Source organism: Lolium perenne, chromosome 7 (assembly GCF_019359855.2).
Source record: "Lolium perenne isolate Kyuss_39 chromosome 7, Kyuss_2.0, whole genome shotgun sequence".
Classification (NCBI taxonomy): Eukaryota; Viridiplantae; Streptophyta; class Magnoliopsida; order Poales; family Poaceae; genus Lolium; species Lolium perenne.
Window position 1 is genome coordinate 221,470,416 of NC_067250.2, and position 22,382 is coordinate 221,492,797.

The window sequence follows — 22,382 nt, forward strand, 5'->3', positions numbered from 1 at the left end:
TGAACTGTGGACCCCGGTCCATTCTTTACATCTGAAATACAATCTACTGCAAACTCTGTTCTTTATTGTTCTTCGCAAATAAACATCATCTTCCACACTATACATTTAATCCTTTGTTTACAGCAAGCCGGTGAGATTGACAACCTCACTGTTACATCGGGGCAAAGTACTTTGATTGTGTTGTGCAGGTTCCACGTTGGCGCCGGAATCTCTGGTATTGCGCCGCACTACACTCCGTCACCAACGACCTTCACGTGTTCCTTGACTCCTACTAGTTCAATAACCTTGGTTTCTTACTGAGGAAAAACTTGCTGCCGTACGCACCACACCTTCCTCTTGGGGTTCCCAACGGACGTGTCTTGCACGCCATCAAGCAACTTTTTCTGGCGCCGTTGCCGGGGAGATCAAGACATGCTGCAAGGGGAGTCTCCCACATCCAATCTCTTTACTTTGTTTTTGTCTTGCTTTGTTTTACTTTATTTACTGCTTTATTTGCTTTCTATATCAAAAATACAAAAAAAATAGTTGCTAGCTTTACTTTATTTACTGTCTTGTTCTCCATATTAAAAACACAAAAAAATTAGTTACTTGCATTTACTTTATTTAGTTTGCTTTATTTACTACTGTTAAAATGGGTACTCCTGAGAATACTAAGTTGTGTGACTTCACTAGCACAAATAATAATGATTTCCTATGCACACCTATTGCTCCACCTGCTACTACAGCAGAATTTTTTGAAATTAAACTTGCTTTACTAAATCTTGTTATGAGAGAGCAATTTTCTGGTGTTAGTTCTGATGATGCTGCTGCCCATCTTAATAATTTTGTTGAACTTTGTGAAATGCAAAATTATAAGGATGTAGATGGTGACATTATAAAATTAAAATTGTTTCCTTTCTCCTTAAGAGGAAGAGCTAAAGATTGGTTGCTATCTTTGCCTAAGAATAGTATTGATTCATGGACTAAATGTAAGGATGCTTTCATTGGTAGATATTATCCTCCCGCTAAAATTATATCTTTGAGAAGTAGCATAATGAATTTTAAGCAATTGGATAATGAACATGTTGCTCAAGCATGGGAGAGAATGAAATCTTTGGTAAAGAATTGCCCTACCCATGGACTAACTACTTGGATGATCATCCAAACCTTTTATGCAGGACTGAATTTTTCTTCGCGGAACCTATTGGATTCAGCTGCTGGAGGTCCTTTTATGTCCATCACTTTAGGCTCAGCAACAAAGCTTCTTGATAATATGATGATCAATTACTCTGAATGGCACACGGAAAGGGCTCCACAAGGTAAGAAGGTAAATTCTGTTGAAGAAACCTCCTCCTTGAGTGATAAGATTGATGCTATTATGTCTATGCTTGTGAATGGTAGATCTAATGTTGATCCTAATAATGTTCCTTTAGCTTCATTGGTTGCTCAAGAAGAGCATGTTGATGTGAACTTCATTAAAAGTAATAATTTCAACAACAATGCTTATAGGACTAATTCTGGTAACAACTATAGGCCATATCCTTCTGCTAATGGTAATGGTTATGGGAATTCTTATGGGAATTCTTACAACAATAATAGGAGTGTACCCCCTGGTCTTGAAGCCATGCTTAAAGAATTTATTAGTACACAAACTGCTTTTAACAAATCTGTTGAAGAAAAGCTTGATAAAATTGATATTCTTGCTTCTAAGGTTGATAGTCTTGCCTCTGATGTTGATCTTTTAAAATTGAAAGTTATGCCTAATGAAGATAAAGATATTAAGTCATTTGCTACAGCAAACGCCATCCAAGTTCGAATTAATGAAAATATTAGATTGATGGCTGAATTGCATGCTAGGTGGGAAAGAGAAGAAAACGAAAAACTTGCTAAAGAGAATAATGTAGCTAATGTTTGGACTATTACCACCACTAGTAATGTTGATGTTTCACATGTTGCTAAACCTCCTACTATCAATGATAAAATAATTGGTGTTGGCAATGTTTCTACTCCTAGTGCAAAGCGTGCAAAACTGCCTGAAACTGCTGAAATTGCTAAAACTGCTGAAACTGATAAAACTGCTGAAATTTTTCAAAATATTGGGGACAATGATCCCATTGCTGTCGATCATAATGGTTTAGATTTTGATGATTGTCATATCTCTGAAGTTATAAAGTTCTTACAAAAACTTGCTAGAAGTCCCAATGCCAGTGCTATAAATTTGGCCTTTCCAAAACATATTACAAATGCTCTCACAAAAGCTGGAGAAGAGAAATTAAAACTTGAAACTTCTATTACTAGGAAGTTAGAGGATGGTTGGGAGCCCATCATTAAGATGAAGATCAATGATTTTGATTGTAATGCTTTATGTGATCTTGGTGCAAGTATTTCTGTTATGCCTAAGAAAATCTATGATATGCTTGACTTGCCACCATTGAAAAATTGTTATTTGGATGTTAATCTTGCTGATCATGCTATAAAGAAACCTTTGGGGAGGATTGATAATGTTCGCATTATGGTTAACAATAACCTTGTCCCCGTTGATTTTGTTGTCTTGGATATTGAATGCAATGCATCTTGTCCCATTATATTGGGAAGACCTTTTCTTCGAACTGTTGGTGCTATTATTGATATGAAGGAAGGGAATATAAAGTATCAATTTCCTCTCAAGAAAGGTATAGCACACTTCCCTAGAAAGAAAATGAAGTTACCTTATGATTCTATTATTTGAACAAATTATGATGTTGATGCTTCATCTCTTGATAATACTTGATTCACACTTTCTGCGCCTAGCTGAAAGGCGTTAAAGAAAAGCGTTTATGGGAGACAACCCATTATTTTACTTCTGCACTTTTGTTTTGTATTTGAGTCTTGGAAGTTGTTAATACTGTAGCAACCTCTCCTTATCTTTATTTTATTGCATTTTTGTGCCAAGTAAAGTCTTTGATAGTAAAGTCAATACTAGATTTGGATTACTGCGCAGAAACAGATTTCTTACTGTCACAAAATTGAGCAGCCCCTTCTGTAGGTAACTCAGAAAAATCTGCCAATTTTCGTGCGTGATCCTCAGATATGTACGCAACTTTCATTCAATTTTAGCATTTTCATCTGAGCAAGTTAAGTGCCCCAGAAAATCTCGTCTTTACGGACTATTCTGTTTTGACAGATTCTGCCTTTTATTTCGCATTGCCTGTTTTGCTATGTTTGATGGATTTCTTTGTTCCATTAACTTTCAGTAGCTTTGTGCAATGTCCAGAAGTGTTAAGAATGATTATGTCACCTCTGAATATATGAATTTTCAATTATGCACTAACCCTCTAATGAGTTTGTTTTGAGTTTGGTGTGGAGGAAGTTTTCAAGGGTCAAGAGAGGAGAATGATACAATATGATCAAGAAGAGTGAAAAGTCTAAGCTTGGGGATGCCCCCGTGGTTCATCCCTGCATATTTTAAGAAGACTCAAGCATCTAAGCTTGGGGATGCCCAAGGCATCCCTTCTTCATCGACAACTTATCAGGTCACCTCTAGTGAAACTATATTTTTATTCCATCACATCTTATGTGCTTTACTTGGAGCGTCTGTTTGTTTTTATTTTTGTTTTTATTTGAATAAAATCGGATCCTAGCATTCCTTGTTTGGGAGAGAGACACGCTCCGCTGTTGCATATGAACACATGTGTTCTTAGCTTTACTTTTAATGTTCATGGCGAAGGTTGAAATTGCTTCGTTCATTGTTATATGGTTGGAAACAGAAAATGCTTCATGTGGTAATTGGTATAATGTCTTGAATAATTTGATACTTGGAAATTGTTGTGCTCATATAGATCATGTTTAAGCTCTTGCATCATGTACTTTGTACCTATTAATGAATAACTACATAGAGCTTGTTAAAATTTGGTTTGCATGATTGGTCTCTAGAGTCAAGATATTTTCTGGTTAAGGTGTTTGAACAACAAGGAAGACGATGTAGAGTCTTATAATGCTTGCAATATGTTCTTATGTAAGTTTTGTTGTACCGGTTTATACTTGAGTTTGCTTCAAACAACCTTGCTAGCCTAAGCCTTGTATTGAGAGGAATTCTTCTCGTGCATCCAAATCCTTGAGCCAAAAACTATGCCATTTGTGTCCACCATACCTACCTACTACATGGTATTTCTCTGCCATTCCAAACTAAATTACTTGAGTGCTACCTTAAAAAATTCTATTCTTTGTGTTTGCAATATATAGCTCATGGGAAAATAGCCTTAAAAACTATTGTGGTGAAGAATATGTAGCTATGTATCTTATTTCTTAATAAGTTGCTTGTTGAGCGGTAACCATGTTTCTGGGGACGCCACCAACTATTACACCTTTGTTGAATATCATGTGAGTTGCTATGCATGTTCGTCTTGTCTGAAGTAAGGGTGATTTCACTACAAGAAAAGTTGCCATGGCCGGCGAAGTTGAAGTCGCGCCGTGGTTGCTGGTGTACCATGGCCGACGATTTTTGGTCTCTCCGTTGTGCATGTCAAAACGTTTTTTTTCTCGTTTTTGAGGCCACCTAGCCCGACGAAAATGGCCAAAACGTGGCGTATGGTGTCCCGGGACGTGGTGCATCTCGAATTCTCGGGTTCGCCGGCCGAGTCAACGCAAATCCGCACCGCCGAGGGATGTAGGGCCCAGATGGCAGCCTCTCTGGCATTGTTTTTTTCTCGATCGCGCCATCTCATTCAACGCTCTCTGATCGAGCCGTTTACGATGCAGGATCATGGGTCCCGCATGTCATCCTCTATGAACCAAAATTCTTTCTATTCTTGGATTTTTTTTGACCCCGTGATTTCTGGCTACTTCCTTTTTCTTTTGATCCCTTGCCGCCTTGGAAACGATGAGACCGCTGCTGCTAATTGGGACCCGCATGTCATCCTCTATGAGCAATCAACTTTCTTTTCTTGGAGTTTTTTTTGGCACCTCAAATTTGGTCACTTGCCTTTTTCTTTCGATCCCCTGCCGCCTCTCAAACGGTGATACCGCTGCTGCTAAATGGGACCCGCATGTCATCCTCTATGTACTATAAAACTTTCTTTTCTTGGATTTTTTTTGGCACCTCATATTTGGTCACTTACCTTTTTCTTTCGATCCCCTGCTGCCTCTCAAACGGTGAGACCGCTGCTGCTAAATGGGACCGCATGTCATCCTCTATGTACTATAAAACTTTCTTTTCTAGGATTTTTTTTGGAACCTCATATTTGGTCACTTGCCTTTTTCTTTCGATCCCGTGCAGCCTCTCAAACGGTGATACCACTGCTGCTAAATGGGACCCGCATGTCATCCTCTATGTACAATCAAGTTTCTTTTCTTGAATTATTTTTGGCTCCTAATATTTGGTCACTTGCATTTTTCTTTCGATCTCATGCCACGTTTGAAACGTTGAGGAACCTGCTGGCTCATGGGACCCGCATGTCATCCTCTATGTACTATAAAACATTCGTTTCTTGGATTTTTTTTTTGACTTGTTTCTTGGATTTTTTTTGGCACCTCATATTTGGTCACTTGCCTTTTTCTTTCGATCCCCTGCCGCTTCTCAAACGGTGATACCGCTACTGCTAAATGGGACCCGCATGTCATCCTCTATGTACAATAAAGTTTCTTTTCTTGAATTATTTTTGGCTCCTCATATTTGGTCACTTGCCTTTTTCTTTCGATCTCATGCCACGTTTGAAACGTTGAGGACCCTGCTGGCTCATGGGACCCGCATGTCATCCTCTATGTGCTATAAAGTTTATTTTCTTCGGGTTTTTTTCACCCTCTGATTTTTGGCTATTTCCTTTTTCTTTTGATCCCATGCCGCCTTGGAAACGTTGAGTAAGCTGCTGACTCATGGGACCCGCATGTCATCCTCTATGTACAATCAACTTTCTTTTTCTTTTGATCTCAAGCCGCATTTGAAACGTCGAGACCGCTGCTGCTAATTGGGACCCGCATGTCATCCTCTATGTACAATAGAGTTTTTTTCTGGGATTATCTTTGGCTCCTGATATTTTGTCACTTGCCTTTTTCTTTCGATCTCATGCCGCCTTTGAAACGTTGAGTAAGCTGCTGGCTCATGGGTCCCGCATGTCATCCTCTACGAACAATAAAAGTTTCCTTTCTTGGAGTTATTTTTGACCCCTAATTTCTGGCTATTTGCCATTTTCTTTTGATCTCCTGCCCCCTTTGAAACGATGAGGACGCTATTGGCAGGTCAATCCCACATGTCATCCTCTGTGAACAATAAAAGTTTCCTTTGATGGATTTATTTTGAACCCCTAATTAATTTCGGGATATTTCCTTTTTTTTCCTTTGATCCCCTGCCGCCTTGGAATCGTTGAGGATGCTGCTGCCTCATGGGTCCCGCATGTCATCCTCTCAGAATGGTAAATGTTTCTTTTCTTGGATTTTGTTTACCAAATGATTTTTGGCTTATTTTTTCTTTCGATCTCCTGCCGCCTTTAAAACATTGAGGACGCTGCTGGCTCACGGGTCCCACATGTCAGCCTCTATGAAGAATAAACGCTAAGGATGCTGCTTCCTCATGGGTCCCGCATGTCATCCTCTTAGAACGAAAATGTTTCTTTTCTTGGATTTTGTACCAACAGATTTTTGGTTTATTTTTTCTTTCCATCCCCTGCCGCCTTTAAAACGTTGACGACGCTGCTGGCTCATGGGTCCCCGATGTCAGCCTCCCCGTACAAGAAACATGTGATATCTTGATTATTTTGCAGACAATAAACATTGTATTTCGCTCTGAGCTATTGCAAACGGATAAATTAAATCTTTATTTTTACATAAACAAACTTATATGTTGAATCTCCTTGTTTTGTGTTTTTGCGAAGCATAGGACTTTCCTGTTTTTTTTAGAAAAATCCGAACTTTCCTGTTTTGGAGTGGGCTTAAATTGTACGAGTCAAAAGGCCCAGAAGGATAGTTCGAAGGCCAAGATGTCCAGATGCATCCCAATTGAAATCTTTCTTTTCTTGGATCTTTTTCACCCCCTGATTTCTGGCTACTTCATTTTTCTTTTGGTCATGTGCCGCCTTGGAAACGTTGAGACCGCTGCTGCAAAATGGGACCCGCATGTCATCCTCTATGTACAATAAAATTTCTTTTCTTGGATTATTTTTGGCTCCTGATATTTGGTCACTTGCCTTTTTCTTTCAATCTCATGCCGACTTTGAAACGTTGAGGAAGCTGCTGGCTCATGGGTCCCGCATGTCATCCTCTATGAACAATAAAAGTTTCCTTTGTTGGATTTATTTTTTACCCCTAATTTCTGGCTATTTGCCTTTTTCTTTTGATCCCCTGCCCCCTTTGAAACCATGACGACGCAGCTGGCAGGTCGGTCCCACATGTCATCCTCTATGAACAATAAAGGTTTCCTTTGATAGATTTATTTTTGACCCTAATTAATTTCTGGCTATTTCCTATTTTTATTTTGATCCCCTGCCGCCTTGGAATAGTTGAGGATGCTGCTGCCTCATGGGTCCCGCATGTCATCCTCTCAGAAAGGTAAAAGTTTCATTTCTTGGATTTTGTTTACCAACTGATTTTTGGCTTATTTTTTGTTTCGATCTCCTGCCGCCTTTAAAACGTTGACGACGCTACTGGCTCATGGGTCCCCAATGTCAGCCTCCCCGTACTGCAAATCCTCTTTCTGCAAAGGTTGTATTTCTAGCTAGATAGCTAAGGTGGATTCGAATCTGCCGTGGTTCAGGCAGATCAGGTAAGCCTTCTTGCACTGATTAATGGAACTAGTGTATAGCAAGGTCAAGACATGTGGCTTGGAGTAATGAATCTATTTGAATCATGTTGTGGATTCATTCTGATAGTTCTCTAACAGGTCAGCCAAAATAGAAATTAAGTTTTTTTCTAAAATGGAAATGCAAATTAAGATGAACACAAACATTAGTTATCATAATAGCTGATCATACATACATACTTGCAAAGAGCAAAAGCTTGCCAGAGTTTTACCACCCATACAATTAATTAGCAGTTCAGATAAGATAACCTTATATAAGTATAACTACAAATGCATTTGCTAAGGGCTCATGGGACAATAGAACTAGACAACCGCAAACTTGATGACCAGCATGTCACAGCGGCATCGAAAGATCTTGACCTTCAACTTTGATCCAATGCGAAGTTTGGCACCGTCAATGAACTTTTTCCACCTGGAAGTAACAGCCAAGCGGCCATCTGTGGGACTGACGGAGTACCGTCCCTCCACGGTGAGACCTTCACTCTCCATGACGAGGGAAATCTTGCCCCTTCGGCCAGCATTGAGATCCTTGGCGATACTTTTAGGCAATTTCTGATTCAAAGCAAGAGATACCAACAAAAATTAGTCAATGGCACCAATACAATGAAGACTGAACCATGTGAGACTTTGAGCAGAGAAGACATCAAGATAAGAGCAGTTATGCTGTCATATACTCACGAGCATAGCCTTCAGATGCGTCCTGGTCACCACACGGGTGGCCACAGCAATGAGCTGAGACCTCGGTGATCTGGCTGGGGCAGGTGCAGGAGCCTGGGCTGGTACACGAGCTGGTGCTGATGCAGGAGACTGCTAGGCAGGTGCAATAAACGGTGCCTCTAGAGGAACCGGTGCTGATGCAGGAGACTGTTGGGCAGGTGCAGTAAACGGTGCAGCTAGAGGAACCAGTGCTGATGCAGGAGCCTGCTGGGCAGGTGTAGTATATGGGGCCTCTACAGGAACCAATGCTGATGTAGGGGCCTGCTGGGTAGATGCAATAAACGGTGCTGGTACAGGAACCGGTGCTCATGCAGGAGAGTGGGAAGCCGGTGCCGGTGCTGGTGTGGGTGCCCTTTGTGACATCCGCTCCTGTTCCATCAGGGGATCTGCAGCTTTGATCATGTTAAACCCATCAAGCTAGAACAGAGGGAATGGTTTAGAACAACTGCTCAGAATGCAGTAATCAAAGGATATGAGTACAAAAAAGTTACATATTATATATTTGGAAGTGTCTCCAACTACGTAAGCGATTACGTATAACAGCCCGTTTGAGTTGCCGAACCTCACCACGTCGCCCTTCTTCAGACCGTAGTCAAAAGCAAACTTTCTCCAATCATGTCCATACAAATATGTGATGGCCTGCGTCTTGTAGACATACACCTCATAGACCGTGTAGGTGTTCATCAATTTGCCATTGCCATGCATAGTGAAAGACCCTTCATGCGGACACATCTGGTTAATCATTGGACGAAGTTCACAAGGTACAGTCTGCAGGTGAAAATTGATACTAATGTAAGAAGCAGGAAGACTAAAAGCAAGACTTTACTATATGCCAATTCATGCTAAACCACTGAGAATACATACCTGTAACTCTGTGAAGGAGTTATTAGAAAGGTAGATAGAGCCATAGGAGGTGTTATATGCGGGGTATGTACATGGGCCCGCCATATTCCCGCAAGCTCGGCATCGGGATGGTGAAGGAAACATGGGAGGTACTACTGGTGCGTAGCGCTGAATGTAAGTGGAAGAATTAGGTTGTGTAAAGTGCATAGTTCAGAGCAATGCAAATGTTGACAAGCGAGTGCATAACACTATGTTACAAACTGAACAGTCAAAATTTAGTGTATGATGAATGTAAGCATGCTAATTTGGCGTTTCCGAATTCCAAGAAGCATTAGACAGAGCCGGTGATAATATCAGACATAAATCATGGCATGTATATGTGGCTTAAGAAAATATACCCGAACCCTTGGATGGTTACGGCCCGGCTGGTCCTTGGACTTGAGCTTATATAAGCATCCAGAAGGTGGGGCTGACAGTAACTTGGTGGCAGCCTCTGCAGATGCCTCATCAGCAGCAGTTGCAATCCTTTTGACCAATGAAGGCTTAGCAGTTTCAGTCTGCATATGAAAATTGAAGAGCAACAGACGTCAGCAGTGATATATAAAATGAATCTATGAGACACTGATGCATATAGTGCTGGATGTAAGTGGAAGAATAGGGTTGTGTGTGTTTCTGAACTATTGGTAAGCATAATTAGACAAAGTCGGCAATTAAAAGACAAATCAAATCATGTATGAGGATTAAGAAAATATACCTGCTTACTGAAAAGGATACCACCCAGCTGGCCCATGGCCTTGTGCTTGAGGAGGTTTTCAGAAGATGGTGGCGGCACCATCGTCTTCACAGCAGCCTCATCAGGATCATTTTTTATCCTGCATATGAATAGCAACAGAACTCATCATTGATATTTAATAAATCTATGAGGTTGACTGATGCAAATAGTGCGGGATGTAAGTGGAAGAATAGTGTTGTGCATAGACAACAGTTGACAACAATGCAAATGATTACAAAAGAAGCCAACGGAACTCAACAATTTATATACTGGATGAGACAGACTGAAAAGTGAAAAATTAGTGTATGATGATTGTAAGCAAACGCAGTGTTTCTGAACTTTTGGTAAGCATTAGGCAAAGCCAACAGTAATTAAACAGATAATAATAAAATCATGTATGTGGATTAAGAAAATACACCAGATTCATTAAAAGGTCACCACCCAGCTGGCCCATGGCCTCGTGCTTGTAGAGGTTTTCGGATGATGGTGCCGGCACCATCGTCCTCACAGCAGCCTCATCAGCCTCATTTTGCATCCACTTGAGTAAAGGCGCAGCAGTTTCAGCCTGCATAAGAATGGGAACAGATCTCAGCAGTGATATTGAATGACTCTGAGACAGACTGATGCATATAGTGCTGGATGTAAGTGGAAGGGTATGGCTGTGTATGGACAACAGTTCACAACAATGCAAGGGTGTGTTCGGTTCTGAAACAGCGTGGAATGGAATGGAATGGTTCCATTTCAGAGGAATGGAATGGTTACATTTTTTTCGGTTGGGAAAAATGGAGAGCAGAACAGATGAAGGTTAAACTAATCATTTGCCTCAAAATTGTAATTAGCAATTGCAAATGACATTCTAATCTCAAAATCGTAATTAACAGCGCCTAATGGTGCTCTTTTAATCTAAAAATCGTAATTAACATTATTTTTTGTTGGGTTAGGGGAACTGGAGAGTAGATGAACATTACTGTATGATGATTATAAGCAAATGAATTTGGTGTTTCTAAACTTTTGGCTTCGAGATCTTATGGGCTTCAACTATAGCCTACCCCAACTTGTTTGGGACTAAAAGGCTTGGTTGTTGTTGTTGTTGTTGTAACCTTTTGGCAAGCATTAGAAAAAACCGACAATAAACAGACAAAAATCAAGGCATGTTTTGTGGATAAAGAAAATATAAGATCACCACCCAGCGAGCGCGTGGCCTTGTGCTTGTAGAGGCATTTAGAAGATGGGGGCGGCATCAACATACTGGCAGCCTGATCAGCCGCAGTTTTGATCTTCCTTTTGAGTAAAGGCCCTAAAGTTTCGATGCATATGAATAGCAAAAAAAAGGCAGACCTCAGCGGTGGTATTGAATTACCGTATGAGATAGACCGATGCATCTAGTGGATGCTCTTAGCCTTTTGCACCATGAACACTAGCTATGGACAGACAAAAAAAAACTACTCCAGTTGACTCAGCTTTGTCTAGATACCTCCATCCCAAAGCTTAAGGCTTATTTATTTTTGAGAAATCAAAACAAGTAAAGTTTGACCAAAATTTTAGAACATTCTATCAACAAATATAATATTGTGTAGATACCGTAGGAAAAAATATATTTCACAACCTATTTAATGATATTAATTTTGTATTTTGCATGTTAATGATTTTTGGTAAAAGCTTAGTCAAACATGGTATAGTTTGACTTTCTAAAAATAGTATAATCCCTAAGCTTTGGGATGGAGGTAGTAGTATCTAGAGCTAAAAACACATCTAGATACATCTGTATCTACAGATAGTTGAGTCAATTAATTTGGATCTGAGGGAGTATCAGATTCAGACTACATCATGGTAAGTTGGTTAAAAAAAATTACCCCTCGGCGGTCCCTGCCCAGCTCGGCAGTGGCATTTCGCTTCTTGTGCTGAAGATCGGGCCATGCTCCTGCAGCAGGTGGGGCGCTATTCTCGTTCCCCATAGCCTCAGCACGGAACCTGGAGGTACTAACCTGATACAGAGAATATAGAGCATGGTGTCACAGAGGCTTTATGCACAAACAGCTGAAGACATGTGCTACTTTAAGCATCTTCCAGAAAAGGCCTCATTGAGGATGCAGACAGACAGAGTGGATAAGCAAACGGAGTACCTGCTTTACGGGGCTGGGGACGCAGCTCAGGCTCAGCCAACTGCCCACATGCATGGTGGCCTTACGCTCCATTGCCCCCACCCCACCACCACCGAGCTATTTCCTTTCCTGTACAAGCTGACAAAAGATACATTGAGGATCTGCAGAAACTACAAAGGTTGCAAATGTCGACAAATAAAGGAAGAACACCCCAATCCAAGCAAAGGTAGCCCTCGCCCCCACCCCCATCAATCACTCCCAGCGCGAGGGTGACCAGAAAGACACCCCTTCGCCCAGAATAGGAAATAGATGCGCAAGATATCGAGGTGAGGAAAAAAGAACCGATCTCGAGAAAGGAAAGAGCATTACTAGTACTACCTAATCCGCTTGGTCTAGATGCAGCTTGCCCCTCCAAGCTGGATGCCTGGACGGTGGAGGCGAAAGGAGGGGATCGAGCTAGCGGCTTGCATCCGTCGGCTGTCGGCACTCGATCGGGAGAGACAAGGGGGCTACATAAAGGGGAGGGGTAACATATTTTATTACACAGTGAACTTACTGATGTGACTAGTCATTACATGTCTCACTGAAACTGGGGCCCATAGTGTGGCACCCCAAATTCACTTGAACCTGCCCGGCGGGACGCATTGGCGCGTCAAGAAAACCCCCGAATTGTAGCGGGGAAATGAAACATTTCACAAAAATTCGAAATTCAAGCACACTGCCACGCGCCAAGCACGGGGGCTGTTCCTTCCTCTTCCTCGGTTCCTCCTCCCCTATCCGAAAAAACCCCAAATCCCAAGCTCAAACAACAACAAAAAACCACAAATCCCCTGGCCGCCATGCATGTCCTCGTTAACCCGCTGGAGATCGTTCCCGGACGAGGCGGACCCCCCGCCCTGAGATCCCGAGTTCGTCCGTTCCGTCCACCTCGAGGCACTGCGTGCTGTCTCGCGGCGGCGGCTTGAGGGCGCTGCAGAGGAAGTTCCGCCGGAAAGTGCTCATGGCAACCATGCAAGCTCACCGGCGTGCTGTATCCCGATAGGAACTGGTCAAAGCTTTGCTATTTGCAAAAAAAAAGCGGGCCAAGATCTGGTCAAAGCTTCGTCGATGGCTTGCCGCGAGAGGCTTGGAGTCCAGAGTCAATAAACTAGCTGCTCGAGGACTTGGGCGGTTTACACTGATTCATATTAACTGACTCAAGTTTGTTAGTCTAGTTAACAAATGCATCTAGATACATCCATATCTAGACAGAATTGAGTCAATTAATATGAATCAGAGGGGAGTGCCTGAAAATGTTTCATGCTACCAATTAATGCGCTGGCAGGACTGGCTGTAGAAGTAATTGTGCTACTACTCATACGATGAACTGATTGTGTGGGTGTCAAATTTTGCATCGCGATCATCCACTGAATGCTTAATTATAGTTCTAGCGCCAAAGGCGTACAAATCATAACAAAGATAGTACATACTACAGCACCAGAACATAAGAGTACGAATCATAAAGTAGCTCAACATTTTGCATCAGGGCTGGGTGGTCCTGCTGATGATCTCCGGGCGTGCATCCGCTTCAACGCAAAGTTGTGTACTCGGTCCGCGGCCTCCTTCTATAGGCTGGATAATCTCAGCTGCAGGACCTTCGTCTATGAAAGGCTCGTCATCAGTACCATCCACAGGTGCATCAGGGCTAGGTGGTCTTGAGACTACCCGGACGCCACTGATGATCTCTGGGCGTGCATCCACTTCAACGCAAAGCTGTGTACTCGGTCCACGGCCTCCTTCTGTAGGCTGGATAATCTCAGGTGCAGGACCTTCGTCTATGAAAGGCCCGTCATCAGTACCATCCACAGGTGCATCAAACTGAGATTCATCTTCAAATCTCCCATCAAACTGAGAGACCTCTTCAACTCTATGCTTCTGCAATTAGTACATCAACAGATTAGACAAACATCTAAGGGATGCAACCTGAACAAATGCCGTTTTACATATTTACCTTCTCATCCGCACAAGACATGTCCCAGAGCTGAAACCCGGTTCCTGAAGCAAGCGCTTTTTCTCTCCTTCCCGTCCATCCATCTGCAACAAGTTAAATTTGAGTACAGAACCTTGCACAGCAATGCAAACTATTGATCGAAACAGCGGCAGCATCAATATAAATAATTAACTACATATGCCAGCACACATACAGTGTGAGCAAGATCTGCTTCTCCCGCTGAAGGAACATTATGTGGTTCACCATGATAAACCCACCTAACATATGTGCGGTCCATCCCAAAAATGTGATAATGATCTTCCACTACATGGTGATGCCTCTTCTCACCATTCATACATGTGCAGCGCGGGCAATACACGTCCAGATCGTGACCTTCATGAGCTCTAATAAACCCCATAAAGGGTTGAACACCATTTATATATGAAGGGAAACATAAGTGTCCATGCAGTATCCAAGTTCTGTCCATCTGTTTAATTATGAGATACAATGGTTGGTGATTAATTTAAGGCGAAGTAGGAAATGTATATCCATCGAGTACAAAACTATACTAGTACATGATTATGCATTTCAGCAATCATGTCGAGTACAAAACAAAAAATGCCCATCGACATTTTAGCAAACATATCGTGTACAAAACTCTGCCATGGCATTTCAGAAAATTAACGGATCGAGTGCAGAACTGACTCTATATGCCCATGCAAATGAACAAATTGATCAAGGACAAATCGAGCGGAAAACTATAAAGTGCCAATTAGTTCGAGCATACTGACGATTTTTTTTAACAGCATCAAGAAAATATAAATCGTTAGGCCGTCTTGCCCGATGCATGATTGAGCTAGAGATAGCAACCCTACCGTGGATCAACTTGACCGCCGGTGCATCTCGAGAAGAACGACGGGGAGGGGAAGCTTCTTCTTCGCACGGACGGGACGGGGAGGGGAAGCTCTTCGCACGGACGGGGATAAGTTGTGTAGCGGTGGGTGGGGGGTCATGCGGCCGGGCCGCCCGGTAGGTGGTGTTTAATGGAGTTGCGTGTGTAATTTGCCGTGCACAAGGTTGAGGAATAGGCGGTTCCCTTTGCCGCGCGCACAATTCAAACTATCCCGCCCATGTAGTTTAAATTCGCCCTATTTTCGTTAAATCGACATAAAGTCATGTGAGTGGGTGGAAATTAGCAAAGTTGCTTGAAAAATAGTAAAACTCTGGAATTATCTTTTAAATATGCTCTACTTCGTGTGAAAATCGGGGTGTGGAGGCATGTTGAGCTGTTTTATTTGTACCTTCTTCATTCAAACTCCCATTTTATGCACTTTGGATGGAAAGAAATCATTTGTACATAAATTTTGACAACTCCATTTGCAAACATTAATTGTTTTACATGCCAAGATGCACCCATCCACCAAATATGGGGCAAAAGTTTATCACAATCTAGATATATATATATATAATTAGTGAGGGACCCCTTTTGATTTTGTGCAATTTCCACTAATTAGCTAGAGAGAAGGGGTCAGTTAATTAGGCCATGTTAGGGGCTATGTGTTTTAGATTAGGGATGTGTGGATTCAAATACAACTTCTATATTTGTGTGCTATGATTAATCAAAACTAGACCGATCGACTGCGCACACATTATTAGAGGCACATGCCTTTGCGTACAAAGTGCATGTGTGTGTTGTTGGCCACCAACGAGAGAGCGGCGAGAGAGCGATTGAAATCCCCAAATGAAACACATATATAAGCATACATGGTTAGGCCATGCATGCATATTAATTATATATATTGTGAGGCAAATAAATTAAAGTGCATGCGTATATATATAAGTGTGTTTCTTGGCCACCAACGATATATAGATCGAGAAAGAGAGAGATTGAAATATATATATATATATATCCCCAAGAATATGTTCAAACATATATTGAAATATATGCACGAATGATATGCAAGGTATGCCAGGCGCACATGCACACTAATTATATATATATTATGAGACAACTTAATCAAATGTGTTTTCCTTGGAGATCGAGAGCTTGTCAAAAATCAAGTTAATTAATTTATCAGCGCTAATTAGTTGGTCGCCTACTTGATGCGCAATTAATTGTCGTTGGCCTATATATATATGTAGGGTTTAATTAGGGTTTAGGGTTTAGGGTTAGCTAGCTAGGGTTTTAGGGTTAGGGTTAGGGTTAATTAGGGTTCAGGGTTTAGGGTCTAGGGTTTAGGGTTTAGTGTTTAGGGTTTAGGGTCTAGGGTTTAGGGTTTAGTGTTTAGGGTGTTTAGGGTTTAGGGTCTAGTGTTTAGGGTGTTTAGGGTGTACGTTTAGGGTATAATTAGGGATTAGGGATTAGGGTTTTAGGGTTTAAGGTTTAGGGATCGATCAACGATCGAGTGCACACACACATTATTAGAGGCACCCGCGCCTTTGCGCATAAAGTGCATGCGTATATATATAAGTGTGTTTATTGGCCACCAACAATATATAGATCAAGATAACAGAGAGATTTAAATATATGCACGAATGATATGCAAGGTATGCCATGCATGCGCAAATGCACACTAGCTAATTATATATATATATTATGAGACAAATCAAATGTCTTTTCATTCGAGATCGAGAACTTGTCAAAAATCAAGTTAATTAATTTATCAGCGCTAATTAGTTGGTCGCCTACTTGATGCGCAATTAAGTGTCATTGGCCTATATATGTAGGGTTTAGGGTTTAGGGTTAGCTAGGTGTTAGGGTTAGGGTTAGGGTTTAGGGTTTAGTGTTTAGGGTTTAGGGTTTAGTGTTTAGGGTTTTAGGGTTTAGGGTCTAGGGTTTAGGGTTTAGTGTTTAGGGTGTTTAGGGGGTGTATGTTTAGGGTATAATTAGGGATTAGGGATTAGGGTTTTAGGGTTTAAGGTTTAGGGATCATCGATTGAGTGCACACACATTATTAGAGGCACCCGCGCCTTTGCGCATAAAGTGCATGCGTATATATAAGTGTGTTTTTTGGCCACCAACGATATATATATAGATAGAGAGAGAGATTGAACTATATATATTTATCCCCAAGAATATGTTCAAATATATATTGAAATATACGCACGAATGATATGTGCAAGGTATGCCATGCGCGCATGCACACTAATTATATATATATATTATGAGGCAACTTAATCAAATGTGTTTTCATTCGAGATTGAGAACTTGTCAAAATTCAAGTTAATTAATTTATCAGCGCTAATTAGTTGGTCGCCTGCTTGATGCGCAATTAAGTGTCGTTGGCCTATATATGTAGGGTTTAAATAGGGTTAGGGTTAGGGTTAGTGTTAATTAGGGTATAGGGTCTAGGGTTTAGGGTTTAGTGTTTAGGGTTTAGGGTTTAGTGTTTATGTTTTAGGTTTTAGGGTTTAGTGTTTAGGGTTTAGGGTTTAGTGTTTATGGTTTAGGGTTTAGTGTTTAGGGTATTTAGGGATTAGGATTAGGGTTTTAGGGTTTTATGGTTTAAGGTTTAGGGTTCATCGATCGAGTGCGCACACACATTATTAGAGGCACCCGCGCGTTTGCGCATAAAGTGCATGCGTATATATAAGTGTGTTTCTTGGCCACCAACGATATATAGATCTAGAGATAGAGATTGAAATCCCCAAGAATATGTTCAAATATACGCACACACATGAATTATTAGAGGCACCCGCGCCTTTGCGCATAAAGTGCATGCATATGTGTGTTGTTCTGGCCACCAACGATAGATCGAGAGAGAGAGATAGATTGAAATCCCCAAGAATTAGAGGACCCCCTTGCACAAGTGTTGGCCATCTATATATAATATCAATCCCAATAATGTTCATACATGATAGGGCATATGTGTGAAGCAATTTTTTTCGAGAACTTGTAAAGATTCAAATTTATCAGTGCTAATGGAAACTAGTGCACATTAGAGGACCCCCTTGCACACGTGTTGGCCATCTATGTATAGTTTGAGTCCCAATAATGTTCATACATGATAGGCTATATGTGAATCAATTTTTTCTTCCAAGAACTTGTCAAGATTCAAATTTATCGGTGCTAATGGAAACTAGTGCGCACTAGACGAGCCCCTTGCGCAAGTGCTGGCCATTATATATAGTTTAAAACTCAAGAATGTTCATACATGATAGGCCATATGTGCAAAGGAATTTTTTTTCCCGTGAACTTGTCAAAATTCAAGTTTATCGGTGCAAATGGAAACTAGTCCAACAAATTACATAGAGGTCCAAGAGAACTAGACAATAACTAATAGGACCTGCAACTTTACAAAAAGGATCCCAAAACATATAGAAGAAAATCAATCGAGTCCTTCTGGACCGCACATCAGATCTCTGCTCCGCATCCTTTCCAGCAACTCCGTCGCCGGGGACGCACCACTTGGGCCGGTGTCGCCAGGACGAAGGAGAAGAAGGGCCTCAGCAACGGCATATTGGCTCTAAGAAGGGCCGCTGAAAGGCCAAGATGTTCACGGGCAAGACGGATGACGCCGTCGTATGCCCCGAGCTTGTGAACGTTAGCAGCTTGATTTCCCCATTGGCCAGATCTGAAGCACTAACCCAAGCAAGCCTCACCGTTAGCGCCATCACCTTGATGGCACCAGATCGGGGTTTGGCCGGCAAGATCCGCCAGATCTGATCCGCCAGATTCACCATAGGCCAGATCTGAAGCCGATGACAAGATCCCCGACTCCATTGCGCCATTCTGCTCATGGGAAACACTGGATCTAAGCTTACAACAACATGAACTCCCTCGGATCCAAATTAACTGACTCAACTTTGCTTATCTAAATATGGATGTATCCACACATGTTTTTACTCGAGATACATACACGTCTAAGGAAAGTTGAATCAATTAATTTAGTTCGGAGGGTGTACGATATACAGAGAGAAGTCGGCCTCGTCTCCGGTCGGCGAGGCTGCCGGAGAGAAGGGGGAGATGAGCCAGGGGAGTGGGAGAGACTCGAGAGAGAAAGAGAAGAGGAAGAAATGAGAGCTCCCTCGGGAAGAACATTATTTTTGTCGTTCTGCTCGTAGCTTGAAACTGAAAATTTCGGCCGCGTGCCAAATCATCCCGCCGCATCCATTCGAAAATCCCGTGACCAGTTTTACCCTTTTAACCCTGGTCCGGAGGCTACAAGCCACCGACCATGGAGGGCTCATTCGGTAACAATGAAATATCTTGCCTAGATCCCGAACCCTCCCCACAGGCCCACACCCACCCACCAACCATTCGCCCCATTAGCTCAAAAATACTCTCACACGCCAAAGCTCTGACTCTCTACAGTACTAGATCTGCTTCGCCGCCGGCATACTCCTCCACAACGTAGCCTTGATCGTGTTGGCTGTCCACCCACCTGATCCGCTCCCCCGCCGCCCTCGCCACCGATGGATCTGCTTCACCGCCGACCTCGCCACCGATGGATCTGCTTCACCGCCGACCTCATCCACCACGTAGCAATCAACGCCTTTCCTATCGACGCACCGGATCCTCTCCAACGGAACCGTGTCTACTTCACCGCGCCCCCCCTCCACAGAAGCCGATCTATTCCACCGACTACCTCGGCGCAGCGGCTGTATCAACTTCACCGAATCCCTTGCCGGCGAACCAGATCTGCTTCACTAATGCCCGCTTCTACTGAAACAGGGTCGACTCATCGTCTCCCGCGTTCGCCGCCGCTGGAATGTTGGCCCGTTAGATCGCGGTGTTTCTTTAGCCATGTTTTGTGTAGTTATTTGCAGATCTCATATGCCATTAAATTTCTTGATGTGTTACTTCGCATGAAGTTCGTTTAAATATTGTACAGTACCAAAGCATTATCCGGTCGCTACCATCCTATTCATTCTACTGACACCTGTGTGCATCCACATATTTATAGCCTTATACCTGTTCATTTGCTACCAACTGTTTTTGTACTGCATGCTATTCCTTTTATAGTCATGCTATGGGCATTTCCAATCTGGTTGTTCTTATACCACGTCATTAGCTCACCGCTAGCCGCTAGCTGTTTTCTCGTGTCTGCTATTCTCACACTGCTTTTATAATCATGCTATGTGCATTTCCAATCTGCTTGCTCTTATACCTCGTCTTTAGCTTATAGCTATTTTTTTCCATGAATACTCCTGTCGCACAGCTTGTATAGTTATTGCTGCGTGCATGTCTGGTCTTTGTATTATCGTAGACTAACTTGTCAATGTTATTTTTCCTAGGGATTGATCATGTGAACCACTTATTAGAATATCCAACATTAACAGCGGTGACGCTAGGGAAGGTTGGAATCTGAGTTCTTGGTTGGTAACTTTGGCAGTTTACTTCCGTTATTATCTATAACCTATATGCATTGTTCCTTATGCAAGAGATTAACACTTGGAACCCTGCCATAGCAATGCCATCCATGCTTTACTATGTTTCTGCCTATTTGATATGCTTGTGTTGGAGCAACTGCGAAGGTGATTTGAACCTGACATTTGGTCATTCTTAATGCCAGTTTACTTTATGTGGAAAACCTTGGCATTACCCTACTCTAAATCTGAATGTCTGAAATTCGTATCTCATGCAAAGCAACATCTAGTTGGTTTTAATCTGTTATCTGGTAAATATTGGCTTATTCATTTGGCAGCTCAAGTTTTTTGTTATTTGAAACCAGCTGACTTGGTCTTAAATGTGATATCTAAACACAGATTAAGGACAATGGAGGAGGAGGATTAGCATTTCACTTGATGGCTGAACCTAAAATGACAGGCATGTCGACCACGACTAGTGCACGCAAGAGAAGGACCTGCAGCGAGCCAGTATGTTCTGCTACATGCTGTTATCTGATCTCTACATTGCGTAATATATGTTTGAATAGTTAATTGTTGTAACTATTTTTGCAATATTACCAGAATGCATTTTTAGTGAAGCAGTCATCATTAGAAGATAGTCGCCAAAGCGACCCTGTGCAACATTATGATGTAAGTCTGCTTAGTACAAGTTCCATACATTGTCTTATTTATGCAACTTGTTATTATCTTATATCTACATTGCATAATAAATGTTTGAATAGTTCACTATTGTAACTATGTTTGCAATATTACTAGAATGCAGTTGTAATGAAGAAGTCCTTAGTAGAAGATAGAGCGCAAAAAAGGTTCCGGGGTGAGCCTATGCAACGATATAATGTAAGTCTGCGATTAGTACTTGTGACTATCTCATATCGACAATGCTTCATACATGTTTGCATAGTTCATCGTTTAACTCTTTTTGCATTATTATCAGAATGCAGTTCTGATGAAGCAATCTTCATTAGAAGAGAGGCCCACAAAAAGTTCTGATCTTTCTTCTGATGCATCCTCTCATAGCCGTCAACCTAGACCATTCCTTTCATCAAACAGTAAACATCTCAAGGCTGTACTTTATAAAAGACATGGTATTGTTGCTTTAAGGTCTGTAGCTGATATGTTGACCAAGAGTACACAAGATTCAATCAAGGCGATTGCCAAATGTCAACGTGTTATTGATGATGCTAATAGAAGTCCTCAATGATTCTATGTAATTTTTTTATTTGGGCACATTAATTGCCTTGTAATTTTCCTAGTTATTTTATTTGTGTATGTAATTGTGTGTATCATTGATATCAGATTTTAGGCTCATGAAATTTAATGCAAGTTGACTAGTCAAACAACCAGGGCCCTATAACAGATTGGGCCGGCCCATTAAGAGTAGTGTGGGACCCACTTTCATTTTGGGCCGGCTCACTTACTTATTGGGCCGGCCCGTTAACACGATAGTGGGCCCACCTGCATATTGGGCCGGCCCACTATCTTGTTGGGCCAGCCCACTTGCTATATGGTGGACCCCACATACTAAGCGGGCCTGTCCTTTAACAGGCAAGTGGGACCCACCTGTGTTTTGGCCCGGCCCACTATCTTGTTGGGCCGGACCACTTGCTATATGGTGGACCCCACATACTAAATGGGTCGGCCCTTTAACAGGAAAGTGGGACCCACCTATGTTTTTGGCCCGGCCCACTTTCTTGTTGGGCCAGCCCACTTGCTATATGGTGGACCCCACATACTAAATGGGCCTGCCCTTTAACAGGAAAGTGGGACCCACTTGCATTTTTGGCCCGGCCCACTATCTTGTTGGGCCGGCCCACTTGCTATATGGTGGACCCCACATACTAAATGGGCCGGCCCTTTAACAGGAATGTGGGACCCACTTGT

At 42.1% G+C, this 22,382-nt stretch overlaps 1 protein-coding gene across 1 annotated transcript; it reads left to right on the top strand.

Annotated features, from left to right (window-relative positions):
- Nucleotides 1-20,882: 20,882 nt before the first annotated feature.
- On the top strand, nucleotides 20,883-21,754 carry LOC127312003 (uncharacterized). Its single transcript, XM_071824288.1, has 4 exons — nucleotides 20,883-20,969; nucleotides 21,063-21,131; nucleotides 21,258-21,338; nucleotides 21,436-21,754. Exons 1-4 carry the CDS (start codon nucleotides 20,898-20,900, stop codon nucleotides 21,700-21,702), a joined length of 489 nt encoding a protein of 162 aa, XP_071680389.1. The 5' UTR covers nucleotides 20,883-20,897; the 3' UTR covers nucleotides 21,703-21,754.
- Nucleotides 21,755-22,382: the final 628 nt, after the last annotated feature.

Bases quoted from the DNA above. Each gene is read 5' to 3' on its own strand.
- LOC127312003 (XM_071824288.1), top strand. From the start codon at position 20,898: ATGGCTGAACCTAAAATGACAGGCATGTCGACCACGACTAGTGCACGC. The intron at 20,970-21,062 runs GTATGTTCTGCT...CAATATTACCAG, and splicing joins GAAGGACCTGCAGCGAGCCA to AATGCATTTTTAGTGAAGCA. The intron at 21,339-21,435 runs GTAAGTCTGCGA...CATTATTATCAG, and splicing joins AGCCTATGCAACGATATAAT to AATGCAGTTCTGATGAAGCA.